This window comes from Pezoporus flaviventris, unplaced genomic scaffold, assembly GCF_033815535.1.
Source record: "Pezoporus flaviventris isolate CSIRO_AGI_PZ_B2104156 unplaced genomic scaffold, CSIRO_AGI_Pfla_v1 ptg000001l, whole genome shotgun sequence".
Lineage (NCBI taxonomy): Eukaryota > Metazoa > Chordata > Aves > Psittaciformes > Psittacidae > Pezoporus > Pezoporus flaviventris.
The window spans coordinates 12,764,302-12,782,909 of record NW_026892549.1 but is presented as its reverse complement, the minus strand read 5'-3'; the positions used below and the strand labels follow the sequence as shown (position 1 = coordinate 12,782,909).

The 18,608-nt window shown below is 38.1% G+C and overlaps 2 protein-coding genes across 3 annotated transcripts in view; both read right to left on the bottom strand.

The window, feature by feature from the left end:
* The window catches only part of ARHGAP15 (Rho GTPase activating protein 15), a 392,541-nt gene extending 389,311 nt beyond the window's left edge, over nt 1-3,230 (bottom strand). The window contains exon 1 of the mRNA XM_061445138.1: nt 3,030-3,230. The gene's annotated coding sequence lies outside the window, so the exon portion shown is untranslated. The remainder of the gene's footprint in view (nt 1-3,029) is intronic.
* Nucleotides 3,231-3,268: 38 nt separating this feature from the next.
* The window catches only part of KYNU (kynureninase), a 57,706-nt gene continuing 42,366 nt past the window's right edge, over nt 3,269-18,608 (bottom strand). For both annotated transcript variants that reach the window (XM_061445180.1, XM_061445188.1), the window contains exons 11-14: nt 10,920-10,972; nt 9,576-9,661; nt 6,011-6,241; nt 3,269-4,403 (exon numbers count right to left, since the gene is read on the bottom strand). In XM_061445180.1, coding sequence (XP_061301164.1) covers nt 4,251-4,403; nt 6,011-6,241; nt 9,576-9,661; nt 10,920-10,972 — 523 coding nt within the window. In that variant the 3' untranslated portion in view covers nt 3,269-4,250. The remainder of the gene's footprint in view (nt 4,404-6,010; nt 6,242-9,575; nt 9,662-10,919; nt 10,973-18,608) is intronic.

The following is an 18,608-nucleotide window of genomic DNA, read 5'->3' as shown; positions in this document are numbered from 1 at the left end:
GGGGCATGTCCTTCCCATTCTCAATCAAGCAACAAGCTCAGATGAGAAAATAACTGTATGTCATACCTTTTTTCTCACTCATATCACATAGTTCTTTTGGAAAACAAAACCAGCCTTTTCTGCCTATGAAACAGGACTTTGCTTTCCCTTTAGTCTTCCCATGGCAAAACAAGGTAAAAAATGCACAAACGGATGCTATACTATTTTTCCGTCATGTTTTCAACAGTTGCAGTGAGTTTAAGAGATATGTACAGTATCGTTATCTATCAGCTGAGAAGGATCACATATAACTAGAGGTCTCTATACTCATGCTTATCTTCCTTCATTTTGGAGACGTTTTATCACCCTATCTGGGTGTCAATTTTCTGTCATCTACAGACCTTCATGTCTTGCAGTTTAATTTGAAAAATGTAATTTCTTCAGACAATCCAAGAACTAAATGTTATCACAATTAGAAAGTAGCAGTACTTAATATTGAATTTTAAATCAGAGATGCAAGTAGCAAGAAGCATTTGGGGTATATGTAATTAATTATTTCACACATAATTATTCCTGATATTACTCTAACTGTGATAACTTAGAGCATTTGAAAAAGCAGACTGCAATTTTTTTTCTTTGCATAGAAGCTCTTTCACTTGATATTCTCTGGCTAAATAATATGTAAAATACTGACACCTAATGTTAGCTTTCAGTATTATTCATTTTGCAAAACTTTTACTAGGAGTAGGGAAAGACCATATGAAAATGAGCTTATGCTGCAATTTTGTGCAAGTAAAACACATTTGCCTCACTTTTTGGAAATGATTTTCTGAATTTATATATATGCCTATAAAAGCAAGTAGCTTTCATGTTTATCTTCACAGCTCATAGGTTCAAAAGAGTGAGTAGTTATAAAAAATTGAAATAAGTGAGTTTTGACATGCTGAATTTAATCAAATTCATCAAATGGAACACAAATTACAATTTATAAAATTAATATTTGTACCTGCAGCCTCAAATGTTGCTAAAAGACAAAATACTACTAAACATTTCTTAATCATAGAGTAGTTTGGATTGGAAGCGACCTTCAAAGGTCATCTGGTCTGACACCCCTGCAATGAGCAGGGACACCTTCAACTAGATCATGTTGCCCAGAACCCTATGCAGCCTTGACCATCACAACAGGCCCTGCTAAAAAGTCTCTCCCCATCTTTCTTATAGGCCCTTTTCAAACACTGAAAAGCTACTGTAAGGTCTCCCTGGAGTCTTCTCTTCTCCAGACTGAACCCCAACTCTCCCAGCCATGCCTCATAGGAGAGGTGTTCCATCTCTGATTATTTCTGTGGCCCTCCTCTGACCTTTTCCAGCAGGTCCATGTCTTTGCTGTACTGAGGACTCCAGAGCCGGACACAGCACTCCAGTTGGGGTCTCACCAGAGCAGAGGGGCAGGATCGCTTCCCTCAACCTGCACACACTTCTTTGTGTGCAGCCCAAGATATGATTGTCCTTCTGGGCTGAAAGAGTGCATTGCTGGCTTACATACAATCTTTCATCCACTGGTACTCCCCAAGCCCTTGAGAGGCCTGCTCTCCATCCCTTTATCCTCCAGCCCTTATCGATACCAGGGATTGATCCGACCCAGGTGCAGGACCTTGTACTTGGCCTTGTTGAACCTCAGGAGGTTCGTTTGGGACCATATCTCGAGCTTGTCCGAGTCCCACTAGATGGCATCCCATCCTTTGGGCATGTCAACTGCACCATTCAGCTTGGTGTCATTGCAAACTCAATGAAGGTGCACTCAATCCCACTTTCTTTATGTTGTTGATGAAGATATTAAACAGTACTGGTCCCAGTACAGACCCCTGAGGGACACCACTTGTCATTCAGACATTGAGCCATTGACCACTACCCTCTCACTGCAACCATCCAGCCAATTCCTCATCCACTGAACAGTCCACCCATCAAATCCATGTCTCTCCAATTTAGAGAGAAGGATGTTGTGAGGGGCTGTGTCAAAGGCTTTACAGAAGTCCAGATAGACAACATCTTTAGCCCTTCCTTTGTCCACTGATGAGTAACTTCATCATAGAAGGCAGAACTGACTAGGTTGGTCAGGCAGGACTAGCCCTTGGTGAAGCTGTACAGGCTGTCGCAGTACTCCATATGCCTTACCTGCTATCTTTCAAAACCTGGACTGTATAGATTAAGTAAGTGTTTTATCTACCCTACTTAGATCACTTTCCTCAATCAGAGACACAAGGAATGGTTTTCACAGCTTGTGAATTTAATGCAGATGCCAAACTGTGACCTCAAAATTCACCATCTATCTCCTTGCAATTTCCAAGACAGCTGGTCCAAACCTGGTGTCTATGTGCTATTTCAAAAGAGATTTTGAGGTCCTTACTCTTCCTGTGTTTGTCACACAACCGAGGTTCAGCTGATATAAAAATAAATTTATAAAAAAAAATATCAAGAAAATCAAAATATGACCTAGCGTCATATCTGTATTTACATTAAACTTGCGTAACTTTATAGAGAAGACATAAGTGACTGTTAGCCAGAGCTGTACAGCTGCGCAAGCACTTCAAAGGCACTGGCAGTGAAGTAAAACACTTTTCAACACTGTGGACAGACACAGTTTTATATTCAGCAATTTTTTTCATCAGCAGTCACTTTACGGAAAGTGGTCCTTTTCCAAGATCATGTCATATGACAGATAAAAGTAGCTGTGTTGAAGATGAAAATATAAAAATAAAACTGCAGCCATTGAAGTACAGATACCTGGTCTGCAATACAACGATATAGTCACAGCAGAATTAAAAGGCATGATGTCAATGTAATTAAAATCTCTTGAGTGAGCCAGAGCTTTCCAGCTGATTAAGACTCCTGTGCTACTCTTTATAACTATTCCAGTTTAAGAAGCTGTTCTTACTTTCCACAAATGCTAAAAATACCAACCTATGCTTTATTTACAGTTCGTTCAGCTTTCCCCTACACATTGTAACCGATTAAATAGGTATTACTGTAGCAATAATTTTAAATCTACCTACCTTTGGGGAATTTTAGAGCAGAGGCAGACACAGTGAAGGCCATTGGGTTTCTCTGTTCAGCAGGAGATGCTCAAAGAGTGTGAAAATTTTAACCACCAAAAAATGCCTGTGAGCCAAAATAGAGCTGTCCTCACTTCTTCCCCCAAATCCTTTCTCATACTTGAAGTAGAATAAAAATTAATACCATCAGAAGTAATTTTCTAAGTGAGTGTTTCATTCCATCAACCAGACACATTAAGTATCACCAGAGACAAAATTTTAGTTGATTCTTGAAAAAGAGTACAGATGTAAGCACAGATATAGAAGCTTAGCTGCCAAGTATGCTAAGGTGTTATTTATGACTTAACTTTGGGTAAACTGTTGGTTAAATTCAAACAGGTTTTCTTCATAGCTTTGGGCTGCCTAGTGCAAATCTCTGTAAAAATCTGGGCCACACTGTAAGTTAACAATGAGATATTTTGCTGCTGCTTAAACAATTCAGAGTTCATTTTGCCTAATCCAAAATAAGCCTTGTTAAAAAATGCAGTAAATGCTCATACAGCCCTTCACACTGGCTTACATGAATGTAAAATTATTCTCTGCTTCCCCAGGTATATCATCTCCAAGATGACTCCCTAGAAATGTTTTGTTTTAGCCTACTGTATCACACCAAAGGTATCTGCAATGTATATTCAATTATATCATTAATTAAACTAGAATTTCAAAATGTTGGACCATTTGAAAAATTCAGTATGCAGCAGTTAGCAGTTTTGAAACAACTAATTGTTCAACTTCTACTTTTCAAGTATACCATGTACTTTAAATAGAATTGCTAAATTAAAAATGTAAATTGGACCGTATCTTTTAACAGTTGGTGATTTGTCTATTTTCCACTTTTTATTATGCATAATTTTTATAATAAAGAAGGGATTTTTTTTTCATTCCTGTTCTAGTTGATAGCAATTCTTCCATGCTTCTCAAAGCTAATGTAATAAAACTACATAAAATGTTTAAGAAAAGCCCCATTAAAATATACAAAGCATACTAATTCATGAAGTCAAAGTCAGAGCAGAGTAGAAATATAAGCTTTAATAAAACTATGTCTGTTGTAAATAACTATTCAAGCACGGTCATTTTTTTGCAAATTGCATGGGCTATAGCTTAGTGTACTCGAAGCAAAGAATTGCTCAGTGGGATAAATGCATCTTAGTCAGAAATAGATTAAAAGATACAGCTGAGCCATCAATAAGAACCAGATAATGCAGTATTATTTGCTGTTTGTTTTGAAGATGCAATTGCAGATCCCAGGATTTCAATAAATCGGTGCACATCATGGAAAGAATTGTAGAGAGGAACTGGGGTAACACGAAGAGCATTTGGTTCTCTCATGTCACACTGCAAAACAGAAAGGGAATACTTAGTAAATTCCTTATATAGTTGAAGATGTCCCTGCTCATTGCAGGGAGGTTGGACCAGATGACCTTTGAAGGTCTGTTTCAATCCAAACTATTATATGATTCTATGATTTGTCTGTCAGACTGCATTTTTAAACGTTATCCTTTGTCTTCAAGGAAGAATGACTGGGCTGATGAGATGCATGTAAAAACTTTGGGGCCCCCAAGAAACTACTGCACAGAGCATTATTGTGAAGAATGTAGCAAGAAGAGTGGTGTTTTGCCTAAAGAAGGATGCAAGGCTCAGGATGGGCAGGAGTCTAGCAGTGCCATTGAGGGGCTCCATACCAGCTATATATCTCCACAGTTTACCTTAACACCTATATCAACCCACAGTTGAAGAGGCACACGGGTGACAAAAAAGCCACCACAAAACAGAAACATGCCAGTAGACAGTGTCTTGTACAACAGGTGCAAGTAATATCACAGGACTTCCAGTATTTTTCCTCCCCTCACAATGAATTTGAACATTCTGCTGAATATTGCCTCATATGTGAAGCACATTACTGCATCATGAAGACAAGCCAACAGCGTAAGGCCCTGTGCCCTTTTTAAAGTAGCAGTTCCTGGAATTCCCTGGCAGCACCGAAACAGCAACATATTTAGCGTCAGTGAGTTGTCCTTTGGGGACACAAGTCAAAAGCAGAAATAAAACCTGCATATCATTTATATGGCATTAGGCTATCAGCCTCACCTCCCAGAACTTCTAAATCAATGAATGTATAGCCTTAAATTTAGCTTTTATACTTTTTGAGAAGTGCTAACTGGCAACTGGGTCATTAGATGGCACCACCATTCAGTAGCCTCTTTTTCTGAGTGTTAAAACATATCTCTAAGGAAATGACAGCTTTTTAAGTCCTTCAACTCAATGCCTCACAAAGAGCAAGGGTTTTGCCATTTGCAGATGAGGAAAGGGACTCGTGGAGGTTCGAAGTTCCTTGCCATGGTCAGTCTGTAAGTATGTGATTTGTGGTGTTAAGGATAGTGAGCACTGCCTGAACCCTCATCCCTGACTGCCTGCACCCCAGGATGGCTCAGACCAACTTTTTGGCTTTCTGGCCTTGTGTCTGGACCCATAGGAGGGGACCTGGACTAGCACACTTTACAGGAGATGCCTGTGCAGGCAGTGCATTGCAGCTCTGAAATACTCATATTTGTGTTTTTCCAGTGATTTAGGATTTTTCTTTTTTTTAATTTCCTATCTTTCCTGTTCAGACCACTAGCTCCAGATCCATAATTCCTCCCACTGTAACACACCCATAAAGCAGCTTTAACTTCACTAGTGACTCCTGGGTGCCACTCGCAGAACTACTGGAAATAAATCAATAGGGATAGGGCAATATAAACATTAACAAATAATAATAACAAATAACAAAGTAACTCATTTGATTATTCACATAAGTAAAGATTGAAGATGCTATGTAAGCAATTTTCATCATGCCCAGGGTTTTTGCCCTTATATGAGACTATATTTGAATAAAAGCAAAATTATTAATTTGTTATGGTTCACAAAACAGTGCATAAGAAGATGAGGTTTGATATACTCACAGCTACTCCTCTCTTTTCCAGCTCTTTAAACACAGATTTGATTGGAAGTGAAAAAGATAGCGTGAGTTGACATCCTCTTTCCTCAATCTGAGATGGTGTGATTATTTTTACAAAGGGCTTCTCTGGATTTGTTTTATCTTCATTGTAGTAATGTTTTATCAGGTATTCCAAGTAACCAGTGAGTAGAATGGATTTCCTTCTCAATGCTTTCATTGTAGTTTGACCAAAAACCTGTAATGAATTTAGATCATTAGAATGATAATATAGTAAATATTGCAATTTCTTAACAATGGCTAAAAAAACCGAAAAACTTAGCCATGTTAAATTTCTATTGCTACAGATAAGAAAAAGGAAATTAATACTAAAAGGGGAGATTTCTCTATCCATTCTCATTGGAATCAAGTGGTAATATCAGATAGACATTATACATAAACATGTCATAATTGGGCTTTTTAAAACAGAGGATAATGTTATAACTCTAGATAATGAAAGACATTTCAATCTACTGTTAAGTATCTGCATGAATGTACTTGCACACAAAAAGTTTTCTGAGACCATTCATTTGCACATCTGAAGAGGCTCCATAAATTCTCATACATGGAACAGGACGTAAAACTCAAAATCACATACAGGTTTTTTCCTGTATGTACTGCAAGTAACAAAATCCAAGGTCAAGACTGAAACATGACTGATCTACAAATACTTGTTTTGGAAAACACAAAATTTATACTAATAATGACTTTGCTACTTTAAGTCCTGTACAGGCTCTGTCTCTGATAGTGCACATGAAGAAAAAATATTCACTTGAGTCTGGTTTAATAGCTCTATGCTCTTACCCAACTGCAAGGACTGGTGAGCTGCAGAACTCAAAATATCATAAGAAGCGCAAAAGTGACTGCTTAAAACAGACAATGCTCCTTTACCACAGAAACAAGAACAACCAGTGTGGCAGGAGAGTTTGGGAGAAGGTGAGGCAGCTTCTACTTGAGCTCTGGAAATGTTCAGTTACAGGGAATAAAGGAAAATGTGACCCTGGAAACAATTTACTCCTCTCTTCCTGAAGCCCTCCCTTTTCTTGTTCCCAGGCAAGTAGCTTCAGAGAATAATGACAAGATACAGACATGCAAGCACCCAATAGTCACTTTGAATCACATTCTGGCACATAAATGTAATATCGCTGCTCAGGGACAGTTATGACTCCACTGACTGCAGCTGCAAAAGGTGGAGGTCCTGTATGAAAATCCATGATCTTCACTCTCAAGAAATCAGTTCTCCACACTGAAGGAGCAACACTTTTAAGACTACTTATATCATAACCTGGAAGAGAGTATAAGGAGGTAACTGAGAAATCCTACTCAAAATACAACAAAGTCTGTTTTCCAGCAGCACCTGGAAATCACTTTCTTTTTAGAATATCTCAACTATTATTTCATGATTCTATCACAACCACCAGATGCTGCACAAAACCAAAAGTTCCTACATGTGTTTCTGTGAAACAAAATATGGCTTCTGTAACACAGTCTTTGCATTGAGACAGTGCAGATACGGAAATGAATGTGACAGAGATCAAAGCCATCAGCAGTCATCACTTGCACAGGCCAATAAAAATCTAAAGGTACTTCCCTCACCACACAGGCAGGCAGAACTTACACACAAGCTTCAGAGTGTTACTAGAGGTAGAATGGAGACCTGCCTCCCATTCCTCTGGGCTTTGCAGCAGTACAAGAGATGGATCTCACCTACATGCAAAAATCTGTTTCCTCAGGCTTTGTGCAAGGAATATTTGGCCTCCTGGGTGAAATTTTTGGAAAAGGTCTTTTAAATGTGGCTGTGGAACACTCCCCTTTTTTCCATAAAAGGGAGAAGCTACTGCCATAACAGTCATTTTAAGCATTACTGAGGAATAACGTCCATTAACACTTGCAGTTTTCATTGTTTCCATTGGAAACACTGCCTTCTGCTTAATGTGTCCCAGTGAAGGTGGCAGGCAATTTCACTAGCCATCTCTTGCCAGACATGAAAAGTATTTTGTTTCCCACTGTATTAGAGCAGTTAGCACTGGGAAATCCTGGCTGTGCCAAAACGTAATGCAGGCATAGAAAGGGGAGGCGATGGAAACTGCTCAGCCCTCATTGTTTGAGGCTCCCTGCAGTGGGCTAAATGACATCAACCCACACAAACTGGAGTAGTGACAACCTGGGTCATAGCAGAATAGCTTTCAGTTTATCTCTAAGGTCACATAAAGTTTAAAAAATTATATTGGATGTTTAAGGGCTAAGAAAATAAATTACCAGGCAGAACAAGCAGCACTGCTGTGTCCTTTGCAGTACTTCAGCATTGCATGTAAGATGAGAGAGCACAACTGGCAATTTTCTGGTTATGTTTGCTGACAATACTCTTCAGTAAATAAAGAAGAGGAACATACAGAGTATGGACATTGTTCTTTGTTCCAGCATCAGCTTTGCCATTACACTAGCATTAATGGAATGCTAGCAGACATAAATTTATTCCATTTATGTTGGTGGCAAAACCTTGCTTTCCGAGACTAGCTTGAAAAGCAGCCTTGGCAAAATTTTAATATAGTAATATATGTAGCACATAGTAGGAAAAGCTTTGTAAAACCATCCTTTTTAGACACAAAGATGTGTCCTGCATTTCATGGGTGAATCATCCATAAGAGAAATGTTGATACACCTCCATAGGAAATGCAGCACGATACAAGGTGTTTGGAGAACAGCTGCATGCCTTCAATCAGGGCTGAACTGTCCTCTCTAAGGCTGACCAGATGACTTTCAGCCCATTGGTGACACCTTCCTAGAAAGGAAGGGATTAGCTCTATATGGCAGGACTGCCCTTTCCACAGTGATTCATCTAGAGATGGGTCAGTGGTGGGGCTCTGCTCCTTTGGCCACCAGAAAACTAATGACAAGATGAAAGAAAAAACAGTTTGGAGCTATACCACACATATGAATTACTATTTTAGGAAGTATCCACAGGCAGTTTCTGCCTTTTCTATTTGTAATCAAAAGGACTACAGCAGAGGACAGGCTCCCTGAGCCCCGGTTCAATTTAGGCTCCAGGACACTCAGTGGCCACGTCTGTTTTCTTTCATAAAGGAGCTAAGTCTGTTTTGCTCAGGGAAATATATGTAAAACCACCTCTGAATGCAACTTTTCAGAGTTGTGATTCTTTCATCAGAAAATCTTGAACAGCATCCTTCACATGAGTTGCACTGAGGCAAGCTCTGAGTATCTATGGGAAAAGCTGCTGTTTGTACTGAACCACTAAAAGCTGAGAGAAACACAGTGCTAGCAGTCAGACTTGGAGGTGAAAACCTCGAGTATACTGGGTTCAACAACACATTTTGTTAGAACAGTGAAGAGATGAGCATATTTATTAAATGCCTTGATCTCTCAGGTTGCAGGGTTGTTTTGTTTGGTTTTCACACCATCACCCCTTTTTTAACTCTTTTGAGGACTTTTTTAAGCAAGACAATAATACACTTAACGTCCATTTAACATTTTAATGCTCTTACATTCAGGCTCAAAGTAAAGCAACCACTTACCTCTAAACCAGCTTGCAGAGCACATACCAGTAAAATTGGAGGATTTGATAACCGAAATCCATTAATTCCTTCACTTACTTGTAATTCTGGAAAATGAATAACTTTTATTAGTGGTTTTGACTACTTCTTTTTAACGGATTGGACCTTATCTTGAAGTCCCTCCTCATGCAATAAAATATTTCACTAATGTGGCCTGTAGGAATCAGTCGTTAAAAGGAAATAGCAATCTATTCACAGCTAATACTTTTAACTTCGAGAGAAGCTCAATTTTATCCAGCAGAAGACCTCATTAGCAGCTTCATGGAAACTAGAGAACTGCAATTAATTTGCTTAAATGGTGTGTGTTAAGACCACCTTTGCACTGAATCTCTTTTAACACTGGCACAAGCCAAAGAAATTCCAAGTCAGCAGAGGCATGCTCATGTGGAGCTTTATTGCATGAGCAGGGAATCATGCTCCTTAATTTTATCAAACTGACGAGACACATGGGAGACTGCAGATCAACTAAGTGTAGCTTCAGGCCACATAGAGAAGTTGCACAGACTTTAAACTGTGAAATTTCACAAAATCTATTTAATAAATTTATAAAGCCTCACTGTAAGTTCTGTGTCACCATTTATATTTCATGCTCCAGCACCAGAACAAGAGGATGCTGTGGAGGAAAGGTTTTTCATGCACAACAGACTGGCTAATTTTATAATGATTACTGCTCAACTTCACCCCTATAAATTGCCCATGGAAATAAAGAAACATTTTTCTTCTTCTAACAGTATTTCATTGCAATTTGTGTCTCCTACTGGCTTTTCAAAGTGCCACTTTTGCATTTGGTCAGAAAACAAAGAGCAGATTGAGGCTATTAGAGCGGTGTTCTCCAGCCAAAATCATATCCGTCTTGCTACACATCTTTTGCTAGTTCAGGGAATTTGGAGATGTTGAAACTTTAGTAGTATTTCATGACTATATCAGGTTGACTTACCTTTATTTACATAATTTCTCATTAATTCCAGTGGAACTAATCCTAAAGTAAGATCCTCACTCCTGAGAGACTTATGAGTTTAATTCACTGAGATACTTTGAAGGTTTCATCCATATTCTGTATCTGCTTTTTGACGGTATTTCAGCAAAATGTCTAGAAGCAGTCAGACTCAATTTTTTCCCAACATTTATTTTGATAACTTCATTGCATTACATATTTGGAATGAGTTTAGTTTAATACCTTTAACATAAGGTCATGCATAAGGAAATACAAGGTTTTATCCTTTCTACTCAAACAACTGTAAAATGAAACTGGTTGTTTATAAATACATCAAATACAAATCAAATTGAAAGTGTAAAAGTACATACTGTTTTCCATGAGGAACCGTGTTTTGAAGTCATGACCCCACCAGCCAATTAGCCTAAGATTTTGTAAAGAAAGAAAATTAATAGCCATTTTGGTATAATATCTTTTAGTTTAGCTATGAGAGTTAAGAAATATAGAAGAAACATATGCATTCCTAATAATACATTGTATTTCTAAAAATGCAATAAATTCTATAAATAGCTAGCACTAAAAACTTAATATTACTATTTGAAAATTTCTTTTTAACTACTAATGATAAAATACAGTACATCTTTCAATTAACTATTAATTTCTAACAATACCCATTTTGCCTGAATTCATTTCACAAAACAAAAAATAGAACAGAAATATTTCCACTGTTTTGTTCCAAAGCATTAAATTCAAATCCCCTCCTTAAACTTAGTTTCATCATTATTAAAAGCTAAATGGTGTTATAAAATCTAACTTAAGGAGTTAGTGATGGCCAGCAGACAGTCAGCAGGGTCTCAGAAGGATTGTGCAGGCATTGCCTGTTCCTTACTGCAAGACAGCAGTCTGAATTCTGAGTAAACTTGTCTTCTCCTGAACTGAACTTACTATTCAAAAATATCAATTTTTTTAAGATCACCTCCAGAAAAAAATAATTAAAGGTTAATAACTTTGAAAATCTTTTATCCAAACTTGTACATTAAGATGACACTACACTATTAACTCATACTTATGGAAAAATATGGTCAAGGACATAGCTATAGTTTCAGTTCAGTATAGAAACAGTTTTCCAAAGCAGCTGGACGCACTGGATCAGCTAGTGCCCAAGGCACTGCAGATGAAGTCAATATTACAAAAATCAAAGAAACTTTCGTCAATACCCCTGGGTTCTCTACTTCTTAACTCAGTACACGGCAATATCGGTGACTAATAATGTCAGTACCATTTGAAATTTCCAGTGTGCAAATGCTATTATGCTATTAAGAAATCACAACCACAGACTCCTTCCTGACCTTCTAATGTCTTCAGGACAGGACATATTGGACACAATTTCTTCCAAGACTTCACTTTGGTTTCTCTATGCCAGGTAGCAAGAGTTGTTAGGAGTGAAGCCTGGCAAGTGTCCAAAATTTGTAAAAAGAATCTGTAAGTAAAACTCACAGTAGATTAGCCTTCCTGGAAGTAAACAAAGAGGAAAGTCATTGCCCCTGTCTAAAGCAGGAGCACTTCTTTGCAGTATGCTCAAAAGCGCTTAGTTGTGCAGAATTAGGACCACATTTGAGTTTAAAACTTGTTATATGAATACTGCATAGTATAAAACAAAGTACTTACTATTCCTGTATAACAACATCAGTTTTATGTTTAATTCTATGAAAGGCTCTGGGCTGCATCCAAACATAGTGCATACAGAAAAAAACATGCTTTTTTTCTTTGTTGCTGCATGTTTTTATTATTTTAAGGCCCATGAAAATTAATAGTGCAATATATATTCATTTCAAATAAGATATTATATTGCCAAAATGAATATACCTCAAGTATAACGCAGTTTCTGCCTATGTGAATTAGTTACTGATGCTTTGAATCATAAAAGATATTCCAGATACTTAATATGAACTGTATATCTACCTAAATATTGTATATGACTACATCATACTGCTAATTTTAATGACACATACAGTCCATGAATTCCAAAATTTTAAAACCAGAAAAATTCCATGGGAAATATAACATTTGGACTATTACACTATAGCAAGGAGGAAACAAAAATTCTATTTGGAATACATCATAAAGACAAAATAAACATCAACCACAATATTACCCAGATAGAGCCTGATGAAAAAAATGCTGGGTGCATTTTGAATGCTCAAAACTTGTTAACTCTGAAGCTGGCTTACAAACAGATTTCTGCTGTGGCAACACATTTCCAACATGGAAACTGAAATTTCAGAACGTTTCCAAAATGACAGAATGAAGGTTTTTGGTTTGGTTTGTTTTTTTTTTTGTTTTTTAATAAAAAACAGTTTTAGCTGTCTTGTCCTTTCCTACCATAACCTTGACAATTTGCTTTTTCTCCTTCTTCCCTCTCTCCCACATCCCTTTTTGGTTGTTCTAGAACTTCAGAAATGTCACTACAGGTTATCAACTTTGAGACAGCTCTGGTCCTACACTCTTGGTGATCTAATGGTCCATATAAATGTCACATTATTTGACATTGATGTTGACAGGCTTCGAAGTGTAGAAATTAACAAGAAACAGTAATTTGCTCTTTGCAATTTTCTGTGAAAGTTTTGAAATTAAGGTTGTCACTGCTATGCCAAATTTTAACCTGTTGTGATAGGAAATAGCTAAGGTATTAAACTCCAAACATAACACTTTATAAATGCTCACTAAAAATAATAGGCAATAAAATTGCACATTAAGATACTGCAATGAAGTTTCTTATTAAAGAGTTATTACTCTGCATGCAAAATGAGTATTTTGAAATGCAGTCACCATTTTGACTATTCCTGCTCCAAAAATGAAGGCACCAAGATCCAAATTGATTCTGAATTCAAACCATAATCTTTGCAAAATACATAATGTGGAAGGCTCTGAAAATCCTTACATAATGTGCTTCTGTTTAAAAAAACCCTTAAACTTGTTAGTAACAGGACTCTAAAATTACATCCTTTGCACTGCAGATAAAACCCATTTTGTGAAGTGTGCTAAAAATCAGTGTCTGGGAAAAGAAAGGTCTAATTTTGCAAATGTTCCGGTACAGACCTTTAAGAATAATCACAGAATCATGAAACGGTTTGGGTTCTCTAAGTAACCTTAGAGATCACCTTAGAGATCACCTAGTTCCACCCCCCGTGCCATGGGCAGGGACACATTCCACTAGACCATGATGCTCAAAGTTCCATCCACCCTGGCCTTGAACACTTCCAGGGATGGGGCATCCACAGCTTCTCTGGACAACCTGTGGTAGTACCTCACCACCCTTACAGGGAAGAGCTTCTTCCTAATATCTAATCTAAATCTACCCTCTTTCATCTTAAAACCATTCCCCCTTTGTCCTACCACTACATGCCCTTCTTAAAAAGTCCCTCTCTAGATTTCGTTTAGGCCCCCTTTAGGTATTGGAAGATTGTATTAAGGTCTCCCCAGAGCCTTTTCTTCCCCAAGCTGAACAAGCCCAACTCTTTCAGCCTGTCTTCATAGAAGAGGTTCTTTAGCCCTCTGGTCATCTTTGTGTCCCTTCTCCAGACTCAGTCCAGCAGGTCCACATCCCTCTTTTGCTGGGAGCCCCAGCACTGAATGCAGTACTTCAGGTATGGTCTCATGAGAGTGGACTAGAGAGGAAGAATCACATCCTTTGACCTGCTGGTCACACTCCATGTGATGCAGCCCAGGATACAGTTGGCTTTCTGGGCTGCGAGCACACACTGCCAGCTCATGTTGAGCTTCTCATCAGTCAACACCCCCAAGTCCTTCTCTACCCAGCCTGTAGTGTTTGGGATTGCCTTGATCCAAGTGCAGAACTTTGCACTTGGTCTTGCTGAACTTCATGAGGTTCTCACAAGCCCCCCTCTCAAGCCTCTCAACGTCCCTCTGGACAGCACCCCTTCTCTCCAGTGTGTTGACAACACCACAGAGGTTTGTGTCATCAGCAAACTTGCTGAGGGTGCACTCGATCCCACTGTCCATGTTGCTGACAAAGATGCTGAACAGCAATGGTCCCAATACTGACCCCTGGGGGGCACCACTCATTAAGGGTCTCCACTTGGATACTGAGTCATTGACCACAATTCTGAGTGCAACCATCCAGCCAATTCCTTATCCACTGAGTGGCCCATCTGTCAAATCCATGTCTCTTCAATTTAGAGACAAGGATGCCATTTAGAACAGCGTCAGATGCCTTGCACAACTATGTTAGTTGCTCTTCCCTTATCTTCAAATGCCATGGTCCCAATGTAGAAGGCCACCAAATTTGTTAGGCATGATTTGCCCTTAGTGAAGCCACACTGGTTGTCACCAATCACCTCCTTATTGTCCATGTGCTTTAGTATGGTTTCTAGAAGGATCTATTGCATGATCTTGCTGGTCACTGGGATACGACCGACTGGCCTGTAGTTCCCCAGGTCTTCCTTTTTTTTTTCTTTTTAAAAACAGGGGTTATATTTCCCCTTTTCCAGTCAGCAGTTCCCTTTCCTTCAGTTCCCTGGACTGTCAAAACTTTTCAAATATGAGATATAATGACTTGGCAGCTCCATCCACCAGTTCCCTCAGGACCCACAGATGTATTTCATCTGGTCCCATTGACTTGTGCACCTTAATGTTTTACTGGTCACTGCCTTTTATGTGTAATTGCACTCAAACTGTGCTCTTGTCTTGTTATAACACATAGTTGATCAAAAGGGTTTTCTGAGCAATGGGCAGCTTGTGGTGTGTGTGCGGATGGTATCCTGCTGCCAGTCCCAGGTACCTGCAGCCTCCCAAGGCTGCTCAGCAGAGGTGCTCATGACACATCCCAGTAACCAAACTCATATGAACAGTTGTATCACCCACTCAAAGCCACCTTAGTCTCACCCGCATTTACAAATGGCTCTCCACAAACTCTGAGCACAGACCTGATCCTCAGACTCAACAGCTGGGGCATAGTCTTTGCATTCTACTCTGCATTAATTTTATTGCAGTTTTCTAATTGCAGCTGTTATATGTTTTAATTTCGCTTTTATTGCATTAATTTTATTGTAAGCCCAAGCATCTTTGGATTCAATACCAAAATTCAGAATAAACGTAAGAACAACGCCACGCTAAAGAAATGAGGAAAAAAAAATACTCATTGCTTTGCATAGCATATTTTTGGCTCACTGACTAGAGTGTGAGGAGTTTCAATTATTTTCTTTGCTATCACAGACCTGTCTGATCATGGATGAGCCGTTTAGTCTTTCCACGCCTCAAACCCTCATCTCTAGAAACGCTGCTCAGTACTGCCCTCTTCTGTGAGTGGTGAGAATATATTTGTTAAAATGGTTTTAAGTACTTACTGTAATAAGGACCATGTAAGAATGGAGAAAAAAGATTGACATGGAGTATCTTACACTGGATTTTCTTAAACGCAGATAGGGAAAGGGATTTGGAGGTAATGGATGATGCCACTGTTTTTTTTCCCCCCTTCCTCTCAGACTTTCCCTGAATTATCCTCTCAGGCTCAAAAGTAGTTTCCAGTGTTACACTTTTGTTGCATTCAGAAATGAGTATTTTTCTTGATCCATGTCACCTAACTGGCACTTAGGTTGAGGAAAAAAAAAATTAAAAAACAAACCCAAACGATATTTCTATCACTTAATTCTACGTGGTATTTTACAGCTGAAGCCCAAGTGGGTGAAAAATGTTATTTCACTGCAACTCCATCCCTTCCATTCTGGCAACAACATCAAGGTCCTACTCTGATGCAGGGCTCCCCTGCCGACAGCATGCTGGAAGGGAGAAAAAGATTTCAAACCATATTTGGTGTGGTGATGAGGGGTCTGCTTAATCAAAACAAAGAATGATTGAAAAGTGACCCCCAGATTCATCATTGAAATGCAGAATTTAAAGATTTTAACCCTCCTGTGTAGGAGAAATTCTTCATATACTGTGAAGCTGTCAGTAAGAGAGTATACTTAATAGTATATGGATATATATATGGGCTAGGATTCACATAGGGGATTAAGGCAGTTAGTAGCTAGCCCCTGTTAGACTCTAGCAGTATTTGGAAACCTAATTCTCACTGTCTCCTTCAGAAAACCTTGTCAAGATTGCCAGGAGCTATATTTAAAGTCTTCTTTCTTATTTTTTTCCCCTCCCTTATGTCTATTTCGATATTCTTTAGCCCAAATTGTAGGATTGGACTTCTTTCATTAAGCTCTTCTGTGCAATGTCTTTTCTTAATTTTAAGTAAGATCTGTTGTTAGAATTTGAAAAGTTTTTGAAGCCCAGGTAATTATTAGCCTCAGACTTCTGTAGTTTTGGACTTGTACATCCTCTGATGCTTTCTTTACCCTTTTAATCTCATTACAAATGTTTCTTAATTATTAAGCATATGTGACTTGTAAGCAATACCATACATTATTAATTGACGAGCCTTTTAGAACTCAGTAGAAAAAAAATCAAAATTCCTTAATGTGAAAGTAGTAACTTTTCATATTTAATATCAACGAGGCTTTACTTTGTCAAAAGACTAAAGTCATAAGATTGTATTAGGGGCTAATAACATGACAAGTTTTCTTCTGTAAATTAACTTGCTTTTTCAATACCATCTAAACAGAGATGAGTTTTATTCTCTATTTTGAGGCTTCTCTTGGTTAAAAAATAGCTAACTTCACTTTCTGCCTAGCAGCAAGTTTAAAAAGCAAATACCAAAATCCTGAAAAACAGTTTCATAATCTAAACAATGACACTTGCTTAACTATGCAACTGTGATGGGTGAAATTAAGGAAACTCTATATTTGAGTAATCATGCTTTTTCCAAAAGAAGCTGGGCAGCTCCTGGAGCTTCACTGTTTTCCAAGGTGAAAAATTTAACACAACTGTTGCCACAATTAAAGGGACTCTTGGGTGAAAAGCTGAGGCTGGTCGGCCAATCAAGTGCAAGGTGATTTACAGCTGATAGGTATTTGAAGATAAAGGGTACACACACTCTTCTTGAATTGATTTTTTCCTTGTTAGTCTTTTAGACTCAACACGAGTGGGAATACACCAGTTTCAACATGTCCCTCCATATTACCCCTCCAGGTCAAAACAAAAGGAGATTGAGTTCACTTTTGTAGCAGGAAACAAGTTTCTGTGATGAGGGCATGAGAAAGAGAAATGGCTGCAATGCTGTGAATCCAATCAGGGCCCCTTGGATTTACAGAGCTCTCTGCCAAACCTCCAAGGCTCTTGCAATAAGGGATGATAATTTCATTCGCCATGATCAGGCAAAAGAAAGGTATGATCAAGCAGCAGACAAAATTGGAGCCTAAATTAAATCCCAGGAAAAGATATCACAAAAAAACCAACCCCTCTAAGGCTAATGAAGTTGAATTAAAAACTGTTAAATCAGCTTACTAACAACTACTATTATAAAGTGCTCATAGATCACTTTCAGTAGCCAAATATCAGATATATGAAAAGGAGGAATACAGCCAACATATGTTGGAACATTTAGCAAGGGGAAATAAAATATTCTGCCTAACACTAAAAATTAAAAATCAAGCAGGGAGCCAATTTACTCATAGAGATATTAATAAAGTTCTCAGCGATTTTTCTAAAGTACTGAATAGTTTCCAATTATATTATGGTGATAAAAAGGCATATTACATTCTTAAAGAAATCAGTAATTTTTTCTAGGCTGTTTCAAATAGATTAAATTAAACACGAATCGAAAGCAACAATCCCTCCTAGAGCTACTGTTAAATGTGAATTTTGACATAAAGGAGACTTGAATAGTTTTGATTACTGTGATGCATTTACTGAACTATACAGTTTCCTCAATACCTTGAATGAATCTTTGAGGGGATGATATCCAGATAGATTTCTAAATAATATATGTATCCGACTGAACTATAATATAAATTTTTTTAGATATGAGACGTTGCTTTTCCTTGGATCTTTGTTGTTTTCTAATATGGTAATCACAATATTAATGCAAGACTTTGTCATACTAGGATATTTATTAGTTCAAATGTAAGGATTATGACCTCTGCTTTTTCCTGAAA